At 41.1% G+C, this 19,054-nt stretch overlaps 2 protein-coding genes across 4 annotated transcripts in view; both read right to left on the reverse strand.

The window, feature by feature from the left end:
* Positions 1-1,273: 1,273 nt before the first annotated feature.
* LOC146573242 (caspase recruitment domain-containing protein 14-like) lies at positions 1,274-17,689 on the reverse strand. 3 transcript variants are annotated; one of them, XM_085277911.1, is made up of 20 exons: positions 14,763-17,682; positions 14,362-14,499; positions 13,951-14,276; positions 11,933-12,088; positions 11,714-11,833; positions 11,295-11,420; positions 8,990-9,139; positions 8,783-8,902; positions 7,721-7,821; positions 7,207-7,262; positions 6,728-6,788; positions 6,064-6,280; positions 5,865-5,991; positions 4,182-4,422; positions 4,007-4,070; positions 3,780-3,900; positions 3,457-3,621; positions 2,903-3,021; positions 2,514-2,629; positions 1,274-1,883 (listed from the first exon to the last, which is right to left on the reverse strand). In XM_085277911.1, the coding sequence occupies exons 1-20, from the start codon at positions 14,974-14,976 to the stop codon at positions 1,676-1,678; spliced, it is 2,946 nt and encodes a 981-aa protein (XP_085134037.1). In that variant the 5' UTR covers positions 14,977-17,682; the 3' UTR covers positions 1,274-1,675. The 3 variants fall into 3 exon arrangements, 2 of the variants coding, with proteins under 2 accessions (XP_085134037.1, XP_085134036.1); XM_085277910.1 differs by having other exon boundaries at positions 5,865-6,280; positions 14,763-17,684; XR_014892794.1 differs by lacking the exon at positions 1,274-1,883 and having other exon boundaries at positions 2,615-2,629; positions 3,457-3,542; positions 14,763-17,689.
* Positions 9,026-19,054, reverse strand: part of ccdc40 (coiled-coil domain 40 molecular ruler complex subunit) — a 29,214-nt gene continuing 19,185 nt past the window's right edge. Inside the window, exon 20 of the transcript XR_014892795.1 lies at positions 9,026-9,139. The gene's annotated coding sequence lies outside the window, so the exon portion shown is untranslated. The remainder of the gene's footprint in view (positions 9,140-19,054) is intronic.

Genomic DNA, 19,054 nt, shown 5'->3' on the forward strand with positions numbered 1-19,054 from the left:
TCCTTTCGTCCACTAGGTGGCAGTACCACATCAAAATAACTCAAAAATAAATCCTTGGAGCGCCACCTGCCCTGTTCCGGTTTCCTCCCACAGTCCAACGTCATCCTTCAGGGTTCACTGGCGATTTTTCACCCGCGGTGTGAATGTGAGAGTGGAATAAGAGGTTGTGTGTCTGTGCTGCTCCTGTGCTGAACTGGCATATGAGTGGGTCCCAGTGTCAGAGCAGGAGACCTGTCACCCGAGGAAAACTTTTTCAGAATTACATTCCAAAAACATGTGATGAAACATAGTCTGGAATCTGGAGCACATGTTCTCCTCACATCCCAAAGCTTAGTCTTTAAAAGAACGGGTTAAAGAAAACGACGGCAAACAAAGCATAGTTCACACGTATTTTTCTAAATTTCATTTCCTAAATGAATTTCCTAAATTTCCATGATAATAAACTTGTTGGATTAACATCTGGTTTGTTGTCCATGTTTCCATTAGATCAATAAATAATACAAGTTTATAGGCAGACACCAAATTCTCACATTTGAATGTATAAATGCTGTGTGTCTCTGCTTGAAAAGGCTTTCAGTTGATTAATGAATGTGACCAATGAACATTTAAATACACTGCTCACTAATAATAACAAAAATCATACTATAATTATTCTAGTGCGTCTATACATGTTTATATGTTCCCCTCCTCTTAGACAAGTGGACCAATCTGGATGAAAATTTCTGAGAGTTTCTGTGACAAACAGTGTGGCACCAGTGAGGGGCTTTAGGGACGGATACAAGGAATAAGACTTCTTTACATCTGCTCCACAGAAACGTATTACTGTGCAAAAGTTTCTTCTTGTGTTTTTCCTTCCTTTTTTCGATATTTGCAGGAGGATTTATTTTGCGCTGATATTCTCTGAAGATCCACACCCTGGAGAGATTTTTCTTCACTTCCTCTACAAGTCAGCAATGTCTTTTGATATTGTTTAGATTTACTGCTAACACAGGTAATACACTGCTCAAAAAATTAAAGGAACAGGCTGTTTGTGACAAGCTAAACCAATCACATGATGCTCTGCAGCTGTGCTTAATTTCAAAAAAACAAACAAAACACCTGTAATAGTGCCCGGCGTGCGCTGTCTCGACAAACAACATTCACTTATCTGTACTTACAGCACTTCATTTCACACTCGCACCAAAGAATGCACCATCTCCAATGAAATCTCACTTTGAAACTCCACGTGACACAACAGCTCAGATTATTATTATTTTATTCTAAATCAAGGGTGTGACTTACAAAACACAGCATGTAAGCAAGAAAACATAGAAAATGAAAAATTATCTACATTTTGTACAGATGCAGTAAATGCAAGCGTGTGTTTCATGACAAAACCTGTGTCTTTAGAGGACACTACACATGTTTGTTTTAAACAAATAAGTCAAAAAAAGGAGGCAGCGTAAAACACGTTTCTCAGTAAGTAATGCAGCTACATGCACACTAAACGGTCCTCCAGTTACTCATAAAGTATCACAGATACATACTCGTGTTTACAAAAAGTTTTCTTGTAAAGCTTATTTATCCATTTAATATTAATGTGTTTTTTCATGATCCAGTAAACAAAAAGCCCTTAAAGAAATTTCCATTATTTACATAAATGCTCTGAGTTTTTCTTCTGTTGCCTTTTCTTGCCCTACCACAGGTCAGGCTCCACCCACACAATCTTCTTTTGCTCCTCCCAGATGATGGTGCGCAGGCTGGTCAGCAGGGAGGTCTGGTCACACCAGGATTCTGGATCCACGCTGTGATACAGACACGGCAGCTTGTCCAGCAGCGGCTCCTCGCTCCTCGAACACGCCAGCAGCTGCTCCTCTGTCTGACTGTGACGGTGCAGCTTTGACCTAACGTAAAAGTTAGATAAATAAACTATAACCTCCTGCTTTTATGAACTTTTGTATTAACATGAAGTAATATCAACACATTTCTTTACACTTATTTATTTTTCTAAAAGTCGCTCACATAGAATAGGAAGGAAATGTTTTTGCTTTAGACTTGCTGATATTGTTTGTACATACAGTCGAAGTAACTGATCTGTAAGTATGACAAAATGTGTTTACTTAGTAGGCATAATTGCACAACTGGCCTGGGCTCTTTATTCAACAATAAAAAAAATCTGGAGCTCAGTGGTTGAGCAGCTGATCCCTGATTTCCTGTCTCTGCTATTGCTGCACTAATAAAGGTGAGATTAGTTAAAAAAGGAATTTTCCCATTAAACTCTATACATGAATACATCAGTCCCTTTTGTATTTTGTTTTACTTGTCTGAAAATATGAAGTTAAATTACAACTCTAAGATATTTGTGAATGAATCTGTGTGCCATGGAGTCTAACTGGAAAAACAAGGAAGGTTTTCTGGGAAAAATGTTGACTCATTATTTTTGCCCAGCATTCTCTCGCTGCTTACAATCGGAAGAAAAATGTAATATCAGAAGCATGAGGTGGCATTGCGTGAGATGAAGAAGACGAATCTACCTCAGTTTACGTGCGCTACGTGCAGACTGGCCAATGAAGATGATAATGGGGAAGATCTCAGAGCGCTGCAGCCGGCGCACGCAGTCGAGGCCTAAAGGCAGCACGCAGTGGATGCCCTGCAGGTTATGAAGAAATAAATAAAATTAGCTTAAGTGTGATTTAAGCGCAGTGCTGTTACATGAAATACATTTTAAAGAATCTCTGGCACTGTGATAAAGTAAAATACTGGTTTAAACCTGATGATGGTGCTAAAGTCATCAGATAACCAAAATGTAAGTTTTACAACATAAATCTCATTCATATTTGTACAAAAGTTGCGGCTCAACTGGCCATCATCTGTTTAGCATTGCACACAGTTTGTTGACCACAGCTTCCTTCTTTGCTCTGACCTTCTTCATGACCTTCTCGACACTCTGCAGGGTGTAGCAGCAGCTCCCACCCTGCTCAACCTCCTCCAGGATCTCAGACCTCTGGAGCTGGGCTGCATGCTCACTGGAGCTCAGCACCTCTGAAGCAGAGAGGAAAGAGATTATAACACACAAGATAATGCTGTGTATTATTGGAAACACACATTAAATGATTTCGTTTGGTGTAGCCTGTTATTTCCTCTAAATATTCTACGCCTATGTTGCTGTAATGATGGTAAAGATTTACACTTTATGGCTGCTGTCCTCCTTTTATTGATATTTATTTCCTTCCTGGTTTACAGTAACACACAAACTCCATTGTACAGTATGAGACCGGTTATTTACTATGCTTCCATTACAGCATGAAATCGTAAATAGAGTGGGAGGTGTATGAGCAATCTCGCCCATAAAACATGAGTCAGCTCAGGAAACCGTGTCCCTCCCGCTTATCTAACAATTTGTCTTCAGCTGTTTATTCTGTAGCCGAGATTCACATAAGATTTCATGTCAGCTTATATCGACAGAGCATTTCTTACCAGGCTCACAGAGCTGAAAGCCCTGCCAGCTGGCCAGCTTCTTGTCCAGGATGCGTCCCAGCACCGAGGGCAGCAGCAGGACAGGCCTGCAGACAGGCGGATAGCGTGGCGTCACCAGGGTGTAGGGCATGAGAGTTACACAACTTTTGGGTGCAGATGTTGCATCTGCAGTGGAAAGAATAGACAGTGCAAATGTTTATATCTCACTAATATTTCCATAGATCTCTTTTTTAAGTGCAGTTAAAGCTGAGATTCACTGGCTGTTTGTAGAATATGAGGCCCCGAGTAATTCTGCTGTTTTGTGACCACTGGGGTTACTGTACTTGATTCTGCACTCGCGCTCTTCTCCTCCTCCACGCTGACCCACAGTGGGTTCCTGCCCTGGCGCCCAGTGCTGACAATCCTCACAGTCTTCTGTGTATTCTGGGTCATCACACGCTCACCCTGACGAAGCAGAAGAATATTCCCAGGAGTTAATTAGGGGAAAGATGTAACTTGTGAAAAAAACTAAACAAAGCAACAAAAACCCAGTGCTTTAGTTTATTCTTACCTTTTCAGACTTCTTTGCTTCAAAGCTCATATCCTCAATAGCTCGAATCAGAAGCCGCTGTGCCCTGTGACATCAAGAAATCAGTGAGTAGTGATCTGACTCCATTCTCGAATAATCTGAAGAGCGCACAGTTGCCTTTTGTGAACCTGAACTTTTCATTCATCAGTGCACCAACCTGTAATAATTGGGAACAGTTCCGCTCTGGAGGTCCAGCTGCTGACACGGGTGAACGTGACTGGCGTGCCACGAGTCCTCGGTGCCGGCGGGCCGCGTGTTCGTCACATGCAGGATGTCGTTACAGGACACAGCCAGGGTTCCTCCGGGGCCGGCAGGGAGGGACATGTTGACACGTACGTAGAAGGAGTCTCCTGATGATGTCTCACTGCTCTGCAGCTGTTGCAGCAGCGCCTCGTAGTCTGAGCAGACAAAAGAGGACGTTAAACCACTGGACTGACACTCTGCAGTACACACCATGTGGATGATATTCAGAACTGATGTCAGTTGCTGTACATGCTCTACATTTCATCCCAGAACTAACATAATGTCAAGTTTAAAGAACAATATACTTTCATGGTAACTGTACTTTATTACCTCCTGTGCTTAATCCTCACACCCAACATAAGCACAAGCCTTACCTGTAAAGATGCGTTTATAAAATTCACAGATAAAAACTAAACCTATACTAGACCTTATTTTATCAGATCCCCTTCAAAGCTCGTCCCGTTTTGATCACTTACACCTGTGTGTCTGTGATGAGGGCTGGAGCTTCTCCAGAGTAGCAAAAACAGCACTCCTTCAAACTGAACTTCCTTGAACACTCTGCTCTCCTCGCGAGCAATGATCCACGCAATAAAAATTAAGATTTTACTCGATAGTTTGAGGGTCATGGTGAAAATGCAGAAGTGGTCAGAAGTGGACTGCCAGGGTGCAGTCACTAAGTAGCATCCAAGCCAGAGCGGGCCAGATGTGCACAAGAAGACGGGGAAATCAAATCAGGTGTGGTTTCTGAATACATGAGAACTTTGAGTTCATGTGCATAAAAAATCTGCTGAGAACATTTAAAAGACCAGTTTGTGATGCAACGCGTGAAGGAGAGGGAATAGCAAACAAACAATCATTTTATTATGTCAACCATGCAGGCCCTGCTTTTTTATTATGTTCTGTCTTCGGATACGTGCCAAAAAATGTGGTTTACTTTTTCAAAATGACAGGTTTCAGAGCTGAATTCTTTGCTTGATGCAAAACAAAAACACCCTCATGAATGCAGCATGTTCACCATATCCAGTTTCTACTTCCTCATGTCAGGCATCCTTTTAATGTCAACCAAAGCTGCCTCCTTCCTGAAGTCAGCTGTAACCATAAAGTCTTATTTCACGGCTACGCGTGTAAAACAAACACAAAGTATAATACAGTACTGCCAATACTCTTACATGTTTATGGGCATTTTTACAGCTTCAGTAAGTTTAGATAATAGTGTGGAAGAAAAAAATAACATAGAACAATTTGGCTTCAAGACTGCAGACAAGTCATAGAGCGAGATCTAACATCTCCACTAAAACGGCATATAAGTGATTCAAGATGAGACTAAAACTTCATTTAGGCTTTGCGGGAAATTTACTTCCTAACTTGCGTAGCAACTGGAAACTCTTTTTATCCCTATACCGCAGCCTTTAAGTGGTTGTGGTATGCGCTGACCCGACATGTAGTCACATTTCTCAGGAGGCACGCCAAGCTACATAGAAGGCTGCGATGCAGGGTTACAGTAAAATGGTGTTCCGGTTATGGTGCAAGTTATATGGAAATCTGACGCAATTCGTGTGTAAGTTCTCGATGAATCAGTACAAGAAATATGACGTACCATCTTGCCTGGGGCGGAGGGAGAGATGACAGATGCCTGCAACCTGGCCAAGAGCCCACATGGCTTCCTCTAAAGTGGAATCTTCCAGCACCATCCTCAGAGCCTTCTGATTCTTCTCGTACTTCACCTGCAGACCAACAGCGTTTTCACAACAGGTGATAAGGAGAAAAACTGCTTTTACGCACACATTTGCACCTACCTCCACTATCTGAGCCCCGGGGCTGATGCCAACAGTGTGAGCTGCGCTGCCTTCAGTCACCTGATGCACAAACACTCCCGTCTTATTGCCCCCCACTACTGCCAGCTGGCTGAGGAGCGCCTCACCCTGGAAGGAGATGCTGAGAACTCTGCCACTGACACGGATCGCTTTTGGACGAGAACGCATCAGGAAGGGAGGGACTGAGGATCTTGACAGGCTGACGATGAAAAATTAGGGAAGTTATTCAAGCTATTTAGCAAATATTGATCACTAATAATTACAAATAATTCCTGCACACTGGGATTAGTAGAAAGTGGACCTGCTCTCCTGGACTGATTTTGCTACAGCAGTGCACACTAACAATATCCGGTTATTTGTAGAGCACTTTTTTTTTTTTATACATGGACATATGATCCCAAGTTACTAAGTGTAAGAAGTAAGTGTGGAAGAATGTGATCTGAGACACTGAGGAGGTTTTTTATTGTGGTGTAAAATTCTCAACTGTTGAAGAGTTGTTTTCACTTCACCAGCTAGTGATCAACAATGTCCTGTATGCCCTGTGATTAATAGCCTGCATTAGATTTATGATTGGCCTTAAAAGTGTCCATACCCTTTGGGCAGAGTAGAATCTAATTCTATTTAAAAATTCGTGTCACTGTCTCACCTGTGAGAGCTGGACCTCCTACGAGAGGAAAGCCCGAATGTCTGCATGCTCTTGTTCACCACTGGACAAAAGAGAGAATGTTTAATGATTGGACATCACGGTTGTTTCCCAGGAAATAATGTGTTGGGGTTAATGTGTCACTCTACGTTGGCAAAGATACAACAGGGGACAAAAGCTAATGAAACTCCCCTCAAACAACAGCTATAAGGTAAAGAATGTACTACAATAATAGAGAGAAAACACCAGTGATCAGATGATCCCCTATGAGAAATATGGAGAATAGAGAAAGCACTTGGTGACAGTGGGAAAGAAAAACTCCTTTGTAACAGGAAGAAAAATCTGGCAGAACTAGGCTCAGGAACGGGCAGCTATCTGCCGTTCCAGTTGTGGGTGAGAGCAAGAAGGAAAGAAGGTCTCGTTCTGATATCTCTGCACACATATACAGTAATTTAAAGAAGAATAATGCTTTCAATACACACCGCTGGGGAGCAACACAAAGTCGTCCAATAGACTGTCAGTCTCTGCTGCCTCTGAGCTACAAGAAAAAAAAATACAGACAAGTGCCCTTATCAGATCCAACAAATATGGATGCACACAACAATGACGGTATGCATTTTACACTGAGTTTACTTCGCAAAGAAGCGTGTGATAAATGGAGATAATGTCTACAGACTGGTTTGGTGGGTTGCTATGACAACAGCAAGACACTGTGACAAGTATATAAAGTCTACTCAATTTGTGATTTCAATAGAACTTCTGTGGCTCCTCAACAAACTTGTGTTCTTTAATTAGCTCTCGATTGCACTTTCTTTCTTTTTGTGTTGTAAATCAATAATCAACCTGAAACTGTGCCATGATATGAACACAGAAAGGAATGCAGAGTTCAGCAACACTGCTCATTCATCCGTTCTGGTGAAATGTTTCCCAAAATCTCATAATGTCAGTAAGAAATTATGAGATTTTGATATGCACTTCTAGGAAACACAGGCATACCTGCTCTCTGCATACAGAATTTCCTTCCTTCGGCGGAGAGAGTCCGGACTGGGAGGCTCAGCGTTTCGGGACCGCATGCTACACGTAGCACCATCTTCACACTACACACACAAGCCAATATACACGGCCAACACAGACACAGAACATAAAATCATGACTGCAGGAAAAGCGACAGTATGTCACAAGTGTGTAGTTTGAATGAGAAAGCAGGAACATACCACTCTGTGCACTGCGGTTAACTGATATGTCAGGGTTTTTCATTATTAATCTCAAGAGCAGTGCTATCAGGCTTTGATCACACATGATGGTATTTGAACTCTGGTGGTTGTCACTAGTGACTGGTTTTGTCTCCATCTCACCTTTTTTCCCACTGATAATGTGCCAGCACCCAATTTAATATTGGTTGCATGCAGTTGAACGCCATAAATAAATAACTTTTTACTCATGGCGAAGAGTTGCCACTATAAAACTGTTGGGTGCATTGTTGGAAGCACTAACAGAGACTGGTAGGTTCATCCTACAGATTTTGTCCATTTTAGAAATGAATCTAACCACCCTCTGCTGGCAGTGAGTGGAAGAAAAGAGGGATTTGTGTTGATGTGCTCAGGTGTGGTTCTTTAGTCACTCTTACTGTTTGCCTGACCGGCCACACCTACTCTTTGTCTATTCAGCTTGGCAGCTGTAGATTTCATCCATTACTCACTGCATTACTGAGTCTACCAAAGTGGCCACAGTGTTCATCAGGCCGCTAGACAAGAAGCCCTAGTTTCTCTTGTTGCTTTTTGTCTGCACTGTTTTCTTTGTGCCTGAGATGACTCCTTAGAATCATTCCAGGCTACAAAGCAAAAACTCCTCAGCCACTCCACACGTCAGCCAGCCACAGCCTTGCCTCCACCTCATCTAACTTCTACGAGTTGACCCTAATCCTCGTGACTGTATTAACTCTATTCTTTGAAACTGGAGAGCTGTACAAAAACATCAGATTTAAAATACGTGATTATATTATTACATGTGGGGAAAAATTAACAGAGCATTTCACAGCTATTTCACACACTCACACACCTCTGAACTGCAGGAAACCATTGAAGGATTAATTGCATCCATGCGGCAGAGTCTGCGTCGAGATGATACGGGGCATTCATCACTGCTGGAACTCAGACTATCCCAGCCGCCCTCCGTCTCCTTAGGGTAGACATGAAATTAGTCAGTAATAGCATTTTCCTCTAAGTGTTGTGCATACGTGAGCATGTGTGTGTTTAAAAAATTTACTTCGGAGCTCTGGTGCAGTTCTGTAGAGCTGCACTTGGTCTGTAAGCTGAACACCTTCTCCTGTAGCTCCACCAGCTGGCACCGCAGGGTGTCCTTCTCAGCCAGGACATGTGCGATCATGGCCTGGGCCTCATCCCTGGACTGATAAGCCTAGAAGCACATGAATGATTAATAATAATAATAATGGATTGCATTTATATAGCGCTTTTCAAGGCACCCAAAGCGCTGATTGACAGTTATTTAAAACCGTTTAGCTGACTGTGCATGAAACTACTTTGATTCTTAGTCAGACACACAGACCCAGCTGAGCCAAGTTTAGGCCTCTGTTTGCTGAGATACAAAAGTGGCTTGGATACAAGCATGTGGTATGCAGTCGATTGTCAAAGCGGCGCCAACAGCAGACAACGATCTATTTTTCAGCACCTTTCAGCAAACACACCTCTGGAACAATACTCGATGGAAGCTTAAAAATAGAAGTACTGTGTTTCCAAGTCATTGTGAGTAATACATCACTCACTTGAAAAACCTCATATAGATATAAATACCAAAACACAACACTTAGAAATGTTCTTTATGACATCAAGTTGATCGGTTTTAAATGAATGATTAATATAATTATATTAAATTATTTATAGTTTTTAATGAAATATACGGTATAATTCAATTTAATTCAATTTTATTTATACAGCACCAAATCAGAACAACAGTTGCCTCAAGGCGCTTTATATTGTAAGATAGACCCTACAATAATACATACAGAGGAAAACCTAACAATCAAATGACCCCCTATGAGCAAGCACTTTGGCGACAGTGGGAAGGAAAAACTCCCTTTTAACAGGAAGAAACTTCCAGCAGAACCAGGCTCAGGGAGGGGCGGGGCCATCTGCTGCGACCGGTTAGGGTGAGAGAAGGAAGACAGGATAAAAGACATGCTGTGGAAAGCATCTCTGTGGTGTTCCAATGGCACACTGAGTTACTAATTGATTATTAGGAAAGCTATTGTCCAATTATGTTTTAAATCACCACCAGAAAACAGGAAGTGAAACAGGAAGTGGGAGACTTTAAGGCACAACCGGGCGAGACAAGAGTATCAGAAGCTCTAGTTTGGGAAACAGCTTTGTTAAATAGTTAATGCGTCAGTTATATTTTTCAGGTGTGTAAGATATACTTTGATCACGCTCTGATAATTTACATGAAAAAAAAGTTCTTATGTTTTGGCATTTTCAGACAGTATTCAAAAACTGGGGAAAAAAGGGAGAAAAATCAGTGATTTAAAGAGTTTCCATCTGGGCTAACCTGAACATAGAGACTTTTAATGTGATAAACCTGCATTTGGTGACAGAGTTTCTTACTGAAACACTGAAATGGACATCTGTATGCCTAACATGATTCTCCAAGGAAATACTCGTAGGAATAGGAGCATTTTTTTATCCTCTTTGCTTGAGAATACTTGAGATACTTGTTATTAAAACTCAGAGGAAATGTTGTGCGCAGCGTCAAATAAATACAAATATACATATACATGTAGAAAACAAAGCACAGTGAGGTAAAGTAAGTATTTTTTGTCATTAGTTGATTGTCTTTTAATTTTTTTAAACAATTTCAAATTACACTAGATTAAAGTTTTTCTTTAAACAACAAGCAAAGCCAAACTATAAGCAGTGTAAGTCTGAATATGTTATGCCTACAGAAGTAGTTATATAATTGAAGGTACTGTCTTGATCTTAATTATTCTGTGCTGTGGAACTCCAACACCTGCATTCCTCGAGCTTGTGTGTGCGTCACACCATCCGCTCGAGACTTGTCTAACAAATCAAATTCCTCTGCTTCAGTGAAGCAGTTAAATGCTGTTAAATGCAATCTGACAGTTTTTAGGGTGTGGTAGAATTTTTTAATTCATTGTTTTCAGAGGAAAGGGTTCAAGTTAATGACAGCTGATGTAAAATGACTTTAAAGTGGATCATTTCTTCATGATGTTTTCATGTGAAGGTAAGAACATGTTAGAAAAAAACAGAATACCGCTCCTTTAAAAGAAAGGTATTATTTAAAACAGAGAGGCGCGTACACTGTGTCCTTTATCAAAGACACATAAACACACACCTATGCACACAACAGACAAGTACAGAAGAACGGCGTATTATCTGACACTTAAAGCACTGAAACAACGCAACAATGAACCAGAGCAAAACCGATGCTCTCCGTAAAAGTAAAGTCTAAAACAGAAAAATGCAGCTTGAAAATGTTAATTAATTTGTTTATCAAATTCAGGAAAGATTGATTAGAGGCACCGTCGTCAATTCCTTACCTGGTCTCTCTCGGCCTGGAGAGCTTTCATCTGGTTCTGGATCACAGCGCTCTTCTGCTGGTGCATTTTGCAGTCCAGAGTCAGCTGTTGCACCTGGAGGCTCAGAGACTCGTTCTGATCCAAGAGCTGACAAGTACACGCATATTTTGCCAATTTAGCTTCAATTTTAAGTCTATGTTACATTAGAAAGTCAATTATTATATAAAGAAGTATGTGGTATTCATGGTTTCATGGTTTATTTATATTAGTGTTAGGTAACAATAACTCTCCAAGTAGCAGCTGAATACTTTTGCCCATCATGGTGCTGAGTGGGAGTCTGAAAAGCTCACTTTCCATCAGAGATAACTGGTTGAATTTGTGTGACATTTCCTGATCCGGTTACTGTAACCACTGAAGGAAAAAAAACAAAACAAACACACCTTTTTTTTGTCTCTGAGCAACTGTTCGTTCTCCTCCCTGTATGATCGGAGCTGCTCTGCTAGCTCCACCTGACTGTCTATGGCCTCTGCCAGGTCTTGAGCCAGGATGTCCTGACGAGCCTGATGCAACAGGAGCAGCAAATAAGATCTCACCTTCTAAAGAATATGAGTGAAAAAAATGGTCTATATTAAAAAACAAAAAAGAACAATTGCGCTCACGGGGTCTAGTTTTTCTGCCTTCGCCAGCTGGCAGCGCAGGCTCCTGACTTCATCTTGCAGCTGTGGTGACTCAGGACAAACAGACTTGAGTGACCGCTGCCTCTGGAATTCATTCTCTGCTTGGGCATTTTGTAGCTCAGTCTGCAGCTGATACACCTGCCACCACACAAGACAAACAAGACTTGAGACACTGTACATCTAATTAGGTGTTTTATGTTTTTTTATAGTCTGTGGTAAGAAACAAAGAGTGTAAATCAGTAAATCTGAGACACTGGAGACAATTCAATTAAATTCAGGAATTAGATGACCCCTATTCCCAGATGAGCAAGCACTTGGTGGCAGTGGGAAGCAACCAGGTTCAGAGTTTACTAGAAACAAAACAAGGAGAGAGAGAAGCAGTGAAGGGAAAAGAAAAGCTCAGGGCATTATAAGAAGCCCACAGCAGCCTGAGACTACAGCAGCAGAACTAAGGGAAGGTTCACAGTCGTCTGATCCAGTGCTAACTACAAGCTTTTTGAAAAATGAATGTGTTAGGCCTAATCTTAAAGGTAGAGAAATCCAAATTTGGAACTTGATTCGCAGGAGAGAGGCCAGGCTTTGCCTCCTATTCTACTTTTAAATACCCTCGGCTTGACTATGTGAGGACAAGGATTTTAGATTCAATGATAGAGATGCTAGTAAAGGAGAAATATATTCAATTCATCAAATGACTTTGACCAGCTGGAAAACAACAGAGGTGAAATGACTTTGACAAAACAGTTCTGATGATCTGAAGTCAGTTCTGATATGCTTGCATGATTGAAGTAAACAGGACTCTTTTCACCAAGTTCTCTGTTACCCATCAGCTCAATTCAGTTTAATTCAATGTTATTTATCCAAATCAAAACAACAGTCTCCTCAAGGTGCTTTATATTGTAAGGTAGACCCTACAATAATACATACAGAGAAAAACCCAACTATCAAATTATCCCCTACAAGCAAGCACTTTGGCGACAGTGGAAAGGAAAAACTCCCTTTTGACAGGAAGAAACCTGCGGTAGAACCAGGCTCAGGGAGGGGCGGGGCGTTGTTTTTTTAAACAAAAGTCTTTTCAAACATGAATATCTACTGTCATAAAAAAAGTTCTCTCACCCAACTAAACAATGTTTCTGGGAAATATAATAGAAATAACAATTTTGTTATTTAGAAAAAAAGACTTTTATGACCACATTCAAAATGACCTTTCATCATGCCTACGTACTGTCTCACACAAAAACAGCAGCAATTTAGCGCTATACTTCTCCAAGATTTGGAGACTTGTGGGAGGAATAACTGCAGATACTGAAGTAGCTTTACAACACCTCATATGTGCAGTTTAGAGCTTTTGCTGTGCCTTTAGAGGAAACCAGTGAAAAGTCTTTTGCAATATCCTTTTGTTTTGAATCTGTAGAGGTCAAATCTGAAGATTAAAAGTTTAAAGAAAAAAAAAGATAAATGCATTCATGACAGTGTAACCAAATGCAGCATATAAGAACTGTGGAGCCTGCTTGTTATCTTTGCTTGAGGATAAATATGGCAGCCCTTTCTGCAGGGAGGACAGAAGGACTTTGATTTTGAGTGGATGGGTCAATCATTAGAGTACAATTTAAAAAAGGAAAGTGTGACATGTTACAGAAGGAAAGATCCTGAACACTTCCCACTTTTGCCTTTCATTTGTTCTGCCTGGTAACTTAAACCCCATAGCTCCTGTATATAGCAAAGACTTTTTGCTAAATACCTATCTCAGATTACTTGTGAGGTGTCACTTGAGTCTGAGTCTCAAGCGGGAGAACATTTACCACAGCAAAATACACAACTTTTTTTCAGGCTGTGAACACAAAACAAAAAAAGCATCCCTTGGCACTGTCTAATCCTTTCAAGCTTTAATTTCACTTCTTTAACATCAGCCTTTTGAGGATTTTCCCCAGGGATGACAGCTTTGAGACTCAGACAGAAGGTCTCCTGCAGTGAACAAACAGACTCTAATGACATCCGCTGACCTGAAGGTTTAGCTCGTGGAGCCGCCCGTTCACAGCTGATTTCTCCTCGATTGCTGCTGTGTAGCGAATATACAAGTCACACTTCTCATCCTTCAGCTTGGTGACTTCACGTTGCAAAGAGCACAAGTGTCTCTGGATCCGTTCGTTGTCGGTGCGCAGGGTTCTGGACTTCATCTCTTGCTCCATCATCTGACTGATGTCTGCCTCCAGAGAGGCGCAGTGTGCTCTCAATTTGCTGGCCTCGTTACGGGCCTCCTGCAGCTCTTTCTGCATCCCTGTGACGGCTCTGACCAGATACTCAGTCAGCTCTGAGTATTTTATCAGGCCTGAAAGAGAGTGCAAGGATTGCAGTCAGCAGAACAAAGAGAACAAACACATCCATAAGACATACTAAGACTTTGAGCCACTCACCACTGAATCTTGAGGGCTCAGTGCTGGGTTTGCGTCCAGTCACCTGGGTGTAGAGTGCTGGGTAGTGAATCATTAAGCTCTCCAGCAAGGCCATACCACCATTCTTTCCCTGGGTTCTCAGCAGATCCAGCATGTGGCCTAGAAATAGTAGATTACAATGAGACTTCCAAATTAACCTTTGAGTTAATGTCATCAAGCAACAGCAGCGATGCAAATAATCACAATTCTAAATCTGAAGAATTTTGTTTTTACAGATACACCTAAACTCTGTCAGTGTGACATGATGATTTTATATGTTGCTGCTACACTTTTCTAAGTGGTTAACTCAGCAGTCTACTGTATCATCTCATGGACAGAGTTTCAACTGACTTTAAAATCCATGAAAACAATGAAAATCTCACTCGTTCTCATGCAGCGGTTTGTGAGGTTGTGGCAGGAAATGATCTCGTCCTCGTCCATCTCACTGAGAACCCTGGCCTGCCTCAGGTACGGGATCAAGATGCACGGCCGCACTCCTAGCGAGATCCGATGGCGGTTGTCATTAATCAGCTCCCACAGCTCCTCCTCACCCATCCCTTTCAGGTCTAAATCCTCGGGGACACATTCCTCCGCCATGCTGGGTCTACTGAGTGTGTTTTAAAGCGTAATGATGTTGGCTGCCACAAAGATGACAGCTCTCAGTGGAGCAGGTGGACTGAGCACACACCTTTTGCAGCCAGAGCAGCGGACTGACTCTAAAAGGAAAAAACTGTTCTATAAACGTGTCAAGCATTTTCCACGCCCTGTGGGTGTTTATGTCCAAGTGCTGGCGTGTGGGCGTGCAGGAAAACCTGAAAGACAAGCTCTCAAGGATTCGACTCACAGGCTGATGCAAACTGAGTTAAAGGACACAAAACACCCACACACATAGTCACTAACACCCACACAAACACACACTCAAAAACAATCAGTCAGTAAAGCCATGATTAATGCCCATCTCTTATATTTACCCTCTGGGTGTTAGTAATGTTTGTTTACCCTGAACAGCTAGCTCGGTGTGTACTCGCGCCACACACAGGAGCCCCTCTCTCTGTTAATGAGTGAGGCAGAGATTTGTTTACTGAAGAGCGCCTATGGCACTGATGAACAGAGCCTCTCGCTTACAGAGAAACGCTGGATGCCATTTGAGCTCACCTTAATAATTTCTAATCACATAAAAGCAAACACACACCACACACACCGCAGTGCTGACAGGAGCAAACACTAAGCGGCAAAGTGCAAAGTCCTGTGTTAAAGAAGGAAATAAGCTCAGCTGTGGTCATCACAAGGATAATGCCTTCCTCGTAATAATAGCTAGCTTACAGTTCTTGTGTGTGAACTTACTGTCAGCTGTATTGTAAACTGTCTATGCAAACAATTGGAAGACATCAGGGCAATCTACTGTATATATATACAAGCATTAAGACAATGGAGGATGTCATAACCAGTGAACTCACCAGGTTCAAACAGGATAAATGGGCATGTAGGCGTTTTCTAAGAATGTATTTTAACTGCAAAAGACATTAGATTTAAAAAAAAAAAATTATAACAACAGCTGAAACATAATGTCAGCTTAGAAAGGGACCGACAAACATCTGCCAGTAAACTGTATTTTTTTAAATTTATTATTAGTCCTTTATTTATCCAGGTAAAAATCTCACTGAGATTAAAAATCTCACTGAGATTAAAAATCTCATTTCCAAGCGAGACCTGGCATCATGGCAACAAAAGTCAAAATACATGTACTACCTAAGTATATAACATTTAAAACAAATACAATATCCCGTATGAACATGTGAATACAATAACAGATCAATTGAGAGCGACATCAAAAACAGTCACACTGAGTAAAAGAGTTATTCTCTCATTCCTTTAAGATGAACGTAATCTCTAATTGATGTAACCAATTCGGATAATTTCAGTTCCTTCTGCAGATTATTCCAGGAAGCAGGGGCAGCGTATTTAAAAGCTTTCCCCCCAGTCCTTTTCTGATTTTTGGGACAATCAATTGTATGAAATTGTGAGAATGAAGGCTGTGGTTGGTTGTGGTTTTTACACATGTAAATACATAAATAAGACCAACCAATGGGAGAGTCTGCAAATATGCAAAGATGGACATTTAGCAGCAGCATACAAAGAACGATGATGTACACGATTTCTATAGCCAGTAATAAAACGTAAAGCACAATGGTAGACAGTATCCAACCTCTTTAGGTAGTGGGCAGGTGCATTCATAAAAAGCAGGTCACCATAATCCAATAAAGGTAAAAAAACTTGCACGAAGCAAGTGTTTTCTCACTTGGAAGGAGAAACAGGATTGATTTCTAAAAAAGTAACTTAATTTTAGTTTTAACTTCGACACAAGCCTTTGAATGTGAGTTTTAAATGACAAATTCTGATCTATAATGATCCCTAGATCATTATAGTTTTAATCTTAGGAGACATAGCGAACAAGTCTTTGCCATTTGAGAATAACATGAGCTTGGTTTTCCCTTGATTTAACCAGATGCAATTTTAAACGGCAAAAGTCTTCTTATTGTGAGCGAGAAATAAGTGTGTCGCAGATGTCCAGTCCACAAGTTCACTACCCCTTGACAAGACAGTTAACAAAATATCCTCTTGCCTGTCTTTCTGCAAAACTCAAAAGCCCTGCTCTCTACAGTACACGATCCAGTGCTCAGTAACCCAACCGGCTTCTGTCAACAATGCACAGTTTGTTTATCTCACACATCACGTAACACCATGGGGACGGCTCAATATTAGGAATTTCCCCTTAGAAGATGCATAATAATATACAAGACAAACAAAAGTATAATAAAAGAAGATGTGGAGGAAAAAAACCTCTGTCCAACTCCCACATTTCGAACTGTAAGAAGGAAAAGAAAAAAATGGGCTATGTGGTTGTCCATAAAGACCATTTGTAATTTTGAAACTAATCATTAATAAAGTGGGATGCAAAAGTTTGGGCAATCTTGTTAATAGTCATTATTTTCCTGTATAAATCGTTGGTTGTTACAACGTTGTACTTGTTCCTCTGCACGAATGCCTTAGTGGATTTTGAGCAGTGTTTTGGGTCGTTGTCTTGTTGAAAGATCCAGCCCCGGTGCAGCTTCAGCTTTGTCACTGATTCCTGGACATTGGGTTCCAGAATCTGCTGATACTGAGTGGAATCCATGTGTACCTCAACTTTGACAAGATTCCCAGTCCCAGCACTGGCCACACAGCCCCACAGCATGATGGAACCACCACCATATTTTACTGTAGGTAGCAGGTGTTTTTCTTGGAATGCTGTGTTCTTTTTCCTCCATGCATAACGCCCCTTGTTATGCCCAAATAGCTCAATTTTAGTTTCATCAGTCCACAGCACCTTATTCCAGAATGAAGCTGGCTTGTCCAAATGTGCTTTAGCAAACCTCAAGCGGCTCTGTTTGTGCTGTGGGTGGAAAAGGCTTCCTCTGCATCACTCTCGCATGCAGCATCTCCTTGTGTAAAGTGCGCCAAACGATGGTTGAACGATGCACAGTGACTCCATCTGCTGCAAGATGATGTTGTAGGTCTTTGGTGCTGGTCTGTGGGTTGACTGACTGTTCTCACCAGTCGTCGCTTCTGTCTATCCGAGATTTCTTGGTCTGCCACTTCGAGCCTTAACTTGAACTGAGCCTGTGGTCTTCCATTTTCTCAACATGTTCCTAACTGTGGAAACAGATGGCTTAAATTTCTGAGACAGCTTTCTGTATCCTTCCCCTAAACAATCTTTGTCTTCAGCTCATTTGAGAGTTGTTTTGAGACCCCCATGTTGCTACTCTTCAGAGAAAATTAAAAGAGGAGAGAAACTTACAATTGACACCATTAAATACTCTTCCACATTATTGGATTCACCTGTGTATGTAATTTTACATTAACTCTAATTTTAGACCAATAAAAAATTGATAGTCCTTGATGTGTGTCAGTCAGAATCATTATTGTATTTGTTCCCTGATTCGCAAGAGAACAATCTGAAAGAAGCGGTATTCTGATTCCCTGGGATAGAGTTAAGGTTAGAGTTGGGATTGGGGTTAATAACTATACACATTAACAGTAAAAGCTCAACAAGTAATTGCAGTTTACATATTAACAACGGTTTTCTGGAGAAAAAGAAGTTCCAGTGAGGTTTGCAAGTGTGATGAGCAGTAGCTATGCAGCACTATCTTTCTAAGTCTGTGAAGGTTCTCAGTCATCCAGGTCATCGTAGTCAAAGGAGCTTGCAAAGAAAAGCGTCTGGACTTCTTTAAGTTGCTTGAAAACATTGCAGCTAACTGTTGGCACACACTGGCTGCTGAAATGTGACAATCATGAAAATATCTTTGATCAGTGGCATCAATCCAATCAGTCTGGTGTTACCAACGTGAAAGTTTCCATAAATAGTAATCATCAAAATATGATCTTTTTATACATTTTGAAAATTTTGCATAATACTTGGAAAAGTTGTATCAAACTGGATGCATGTGCATGTGGATGTTTGCATGTTCTGTGCTTTAGGTCATTCATTGCCCGTCAGGTTGTGGCATGTGGATAAATAATGCCCCATCTCTTCCTCCTGGAAGTATTTTTAGAGGTGATTTGCCTTTTTGAAATCCAGAGTTACAGAAATGACCTTCAAATTAAGCTTCCTCATTTCAGTTCTTCACTTTTTTTT

Source organism: Mchenga conophoros, linkage group LG6 (genome assembly GCF_057382185.1).
Source record: "Mchenga conophoros isolate Kocher_MC1m ecotype Shallow Benthic linkage group LG6, M_conophoros_male_GT1.1, whole genome shotgun sequence".
Taxonomy (NCBI): Eukaryota; Metazoa; Chordata; class Actinopteri; order Cichliformes; family Cichlidae; genus Mchenga; species Mchenga conophoros.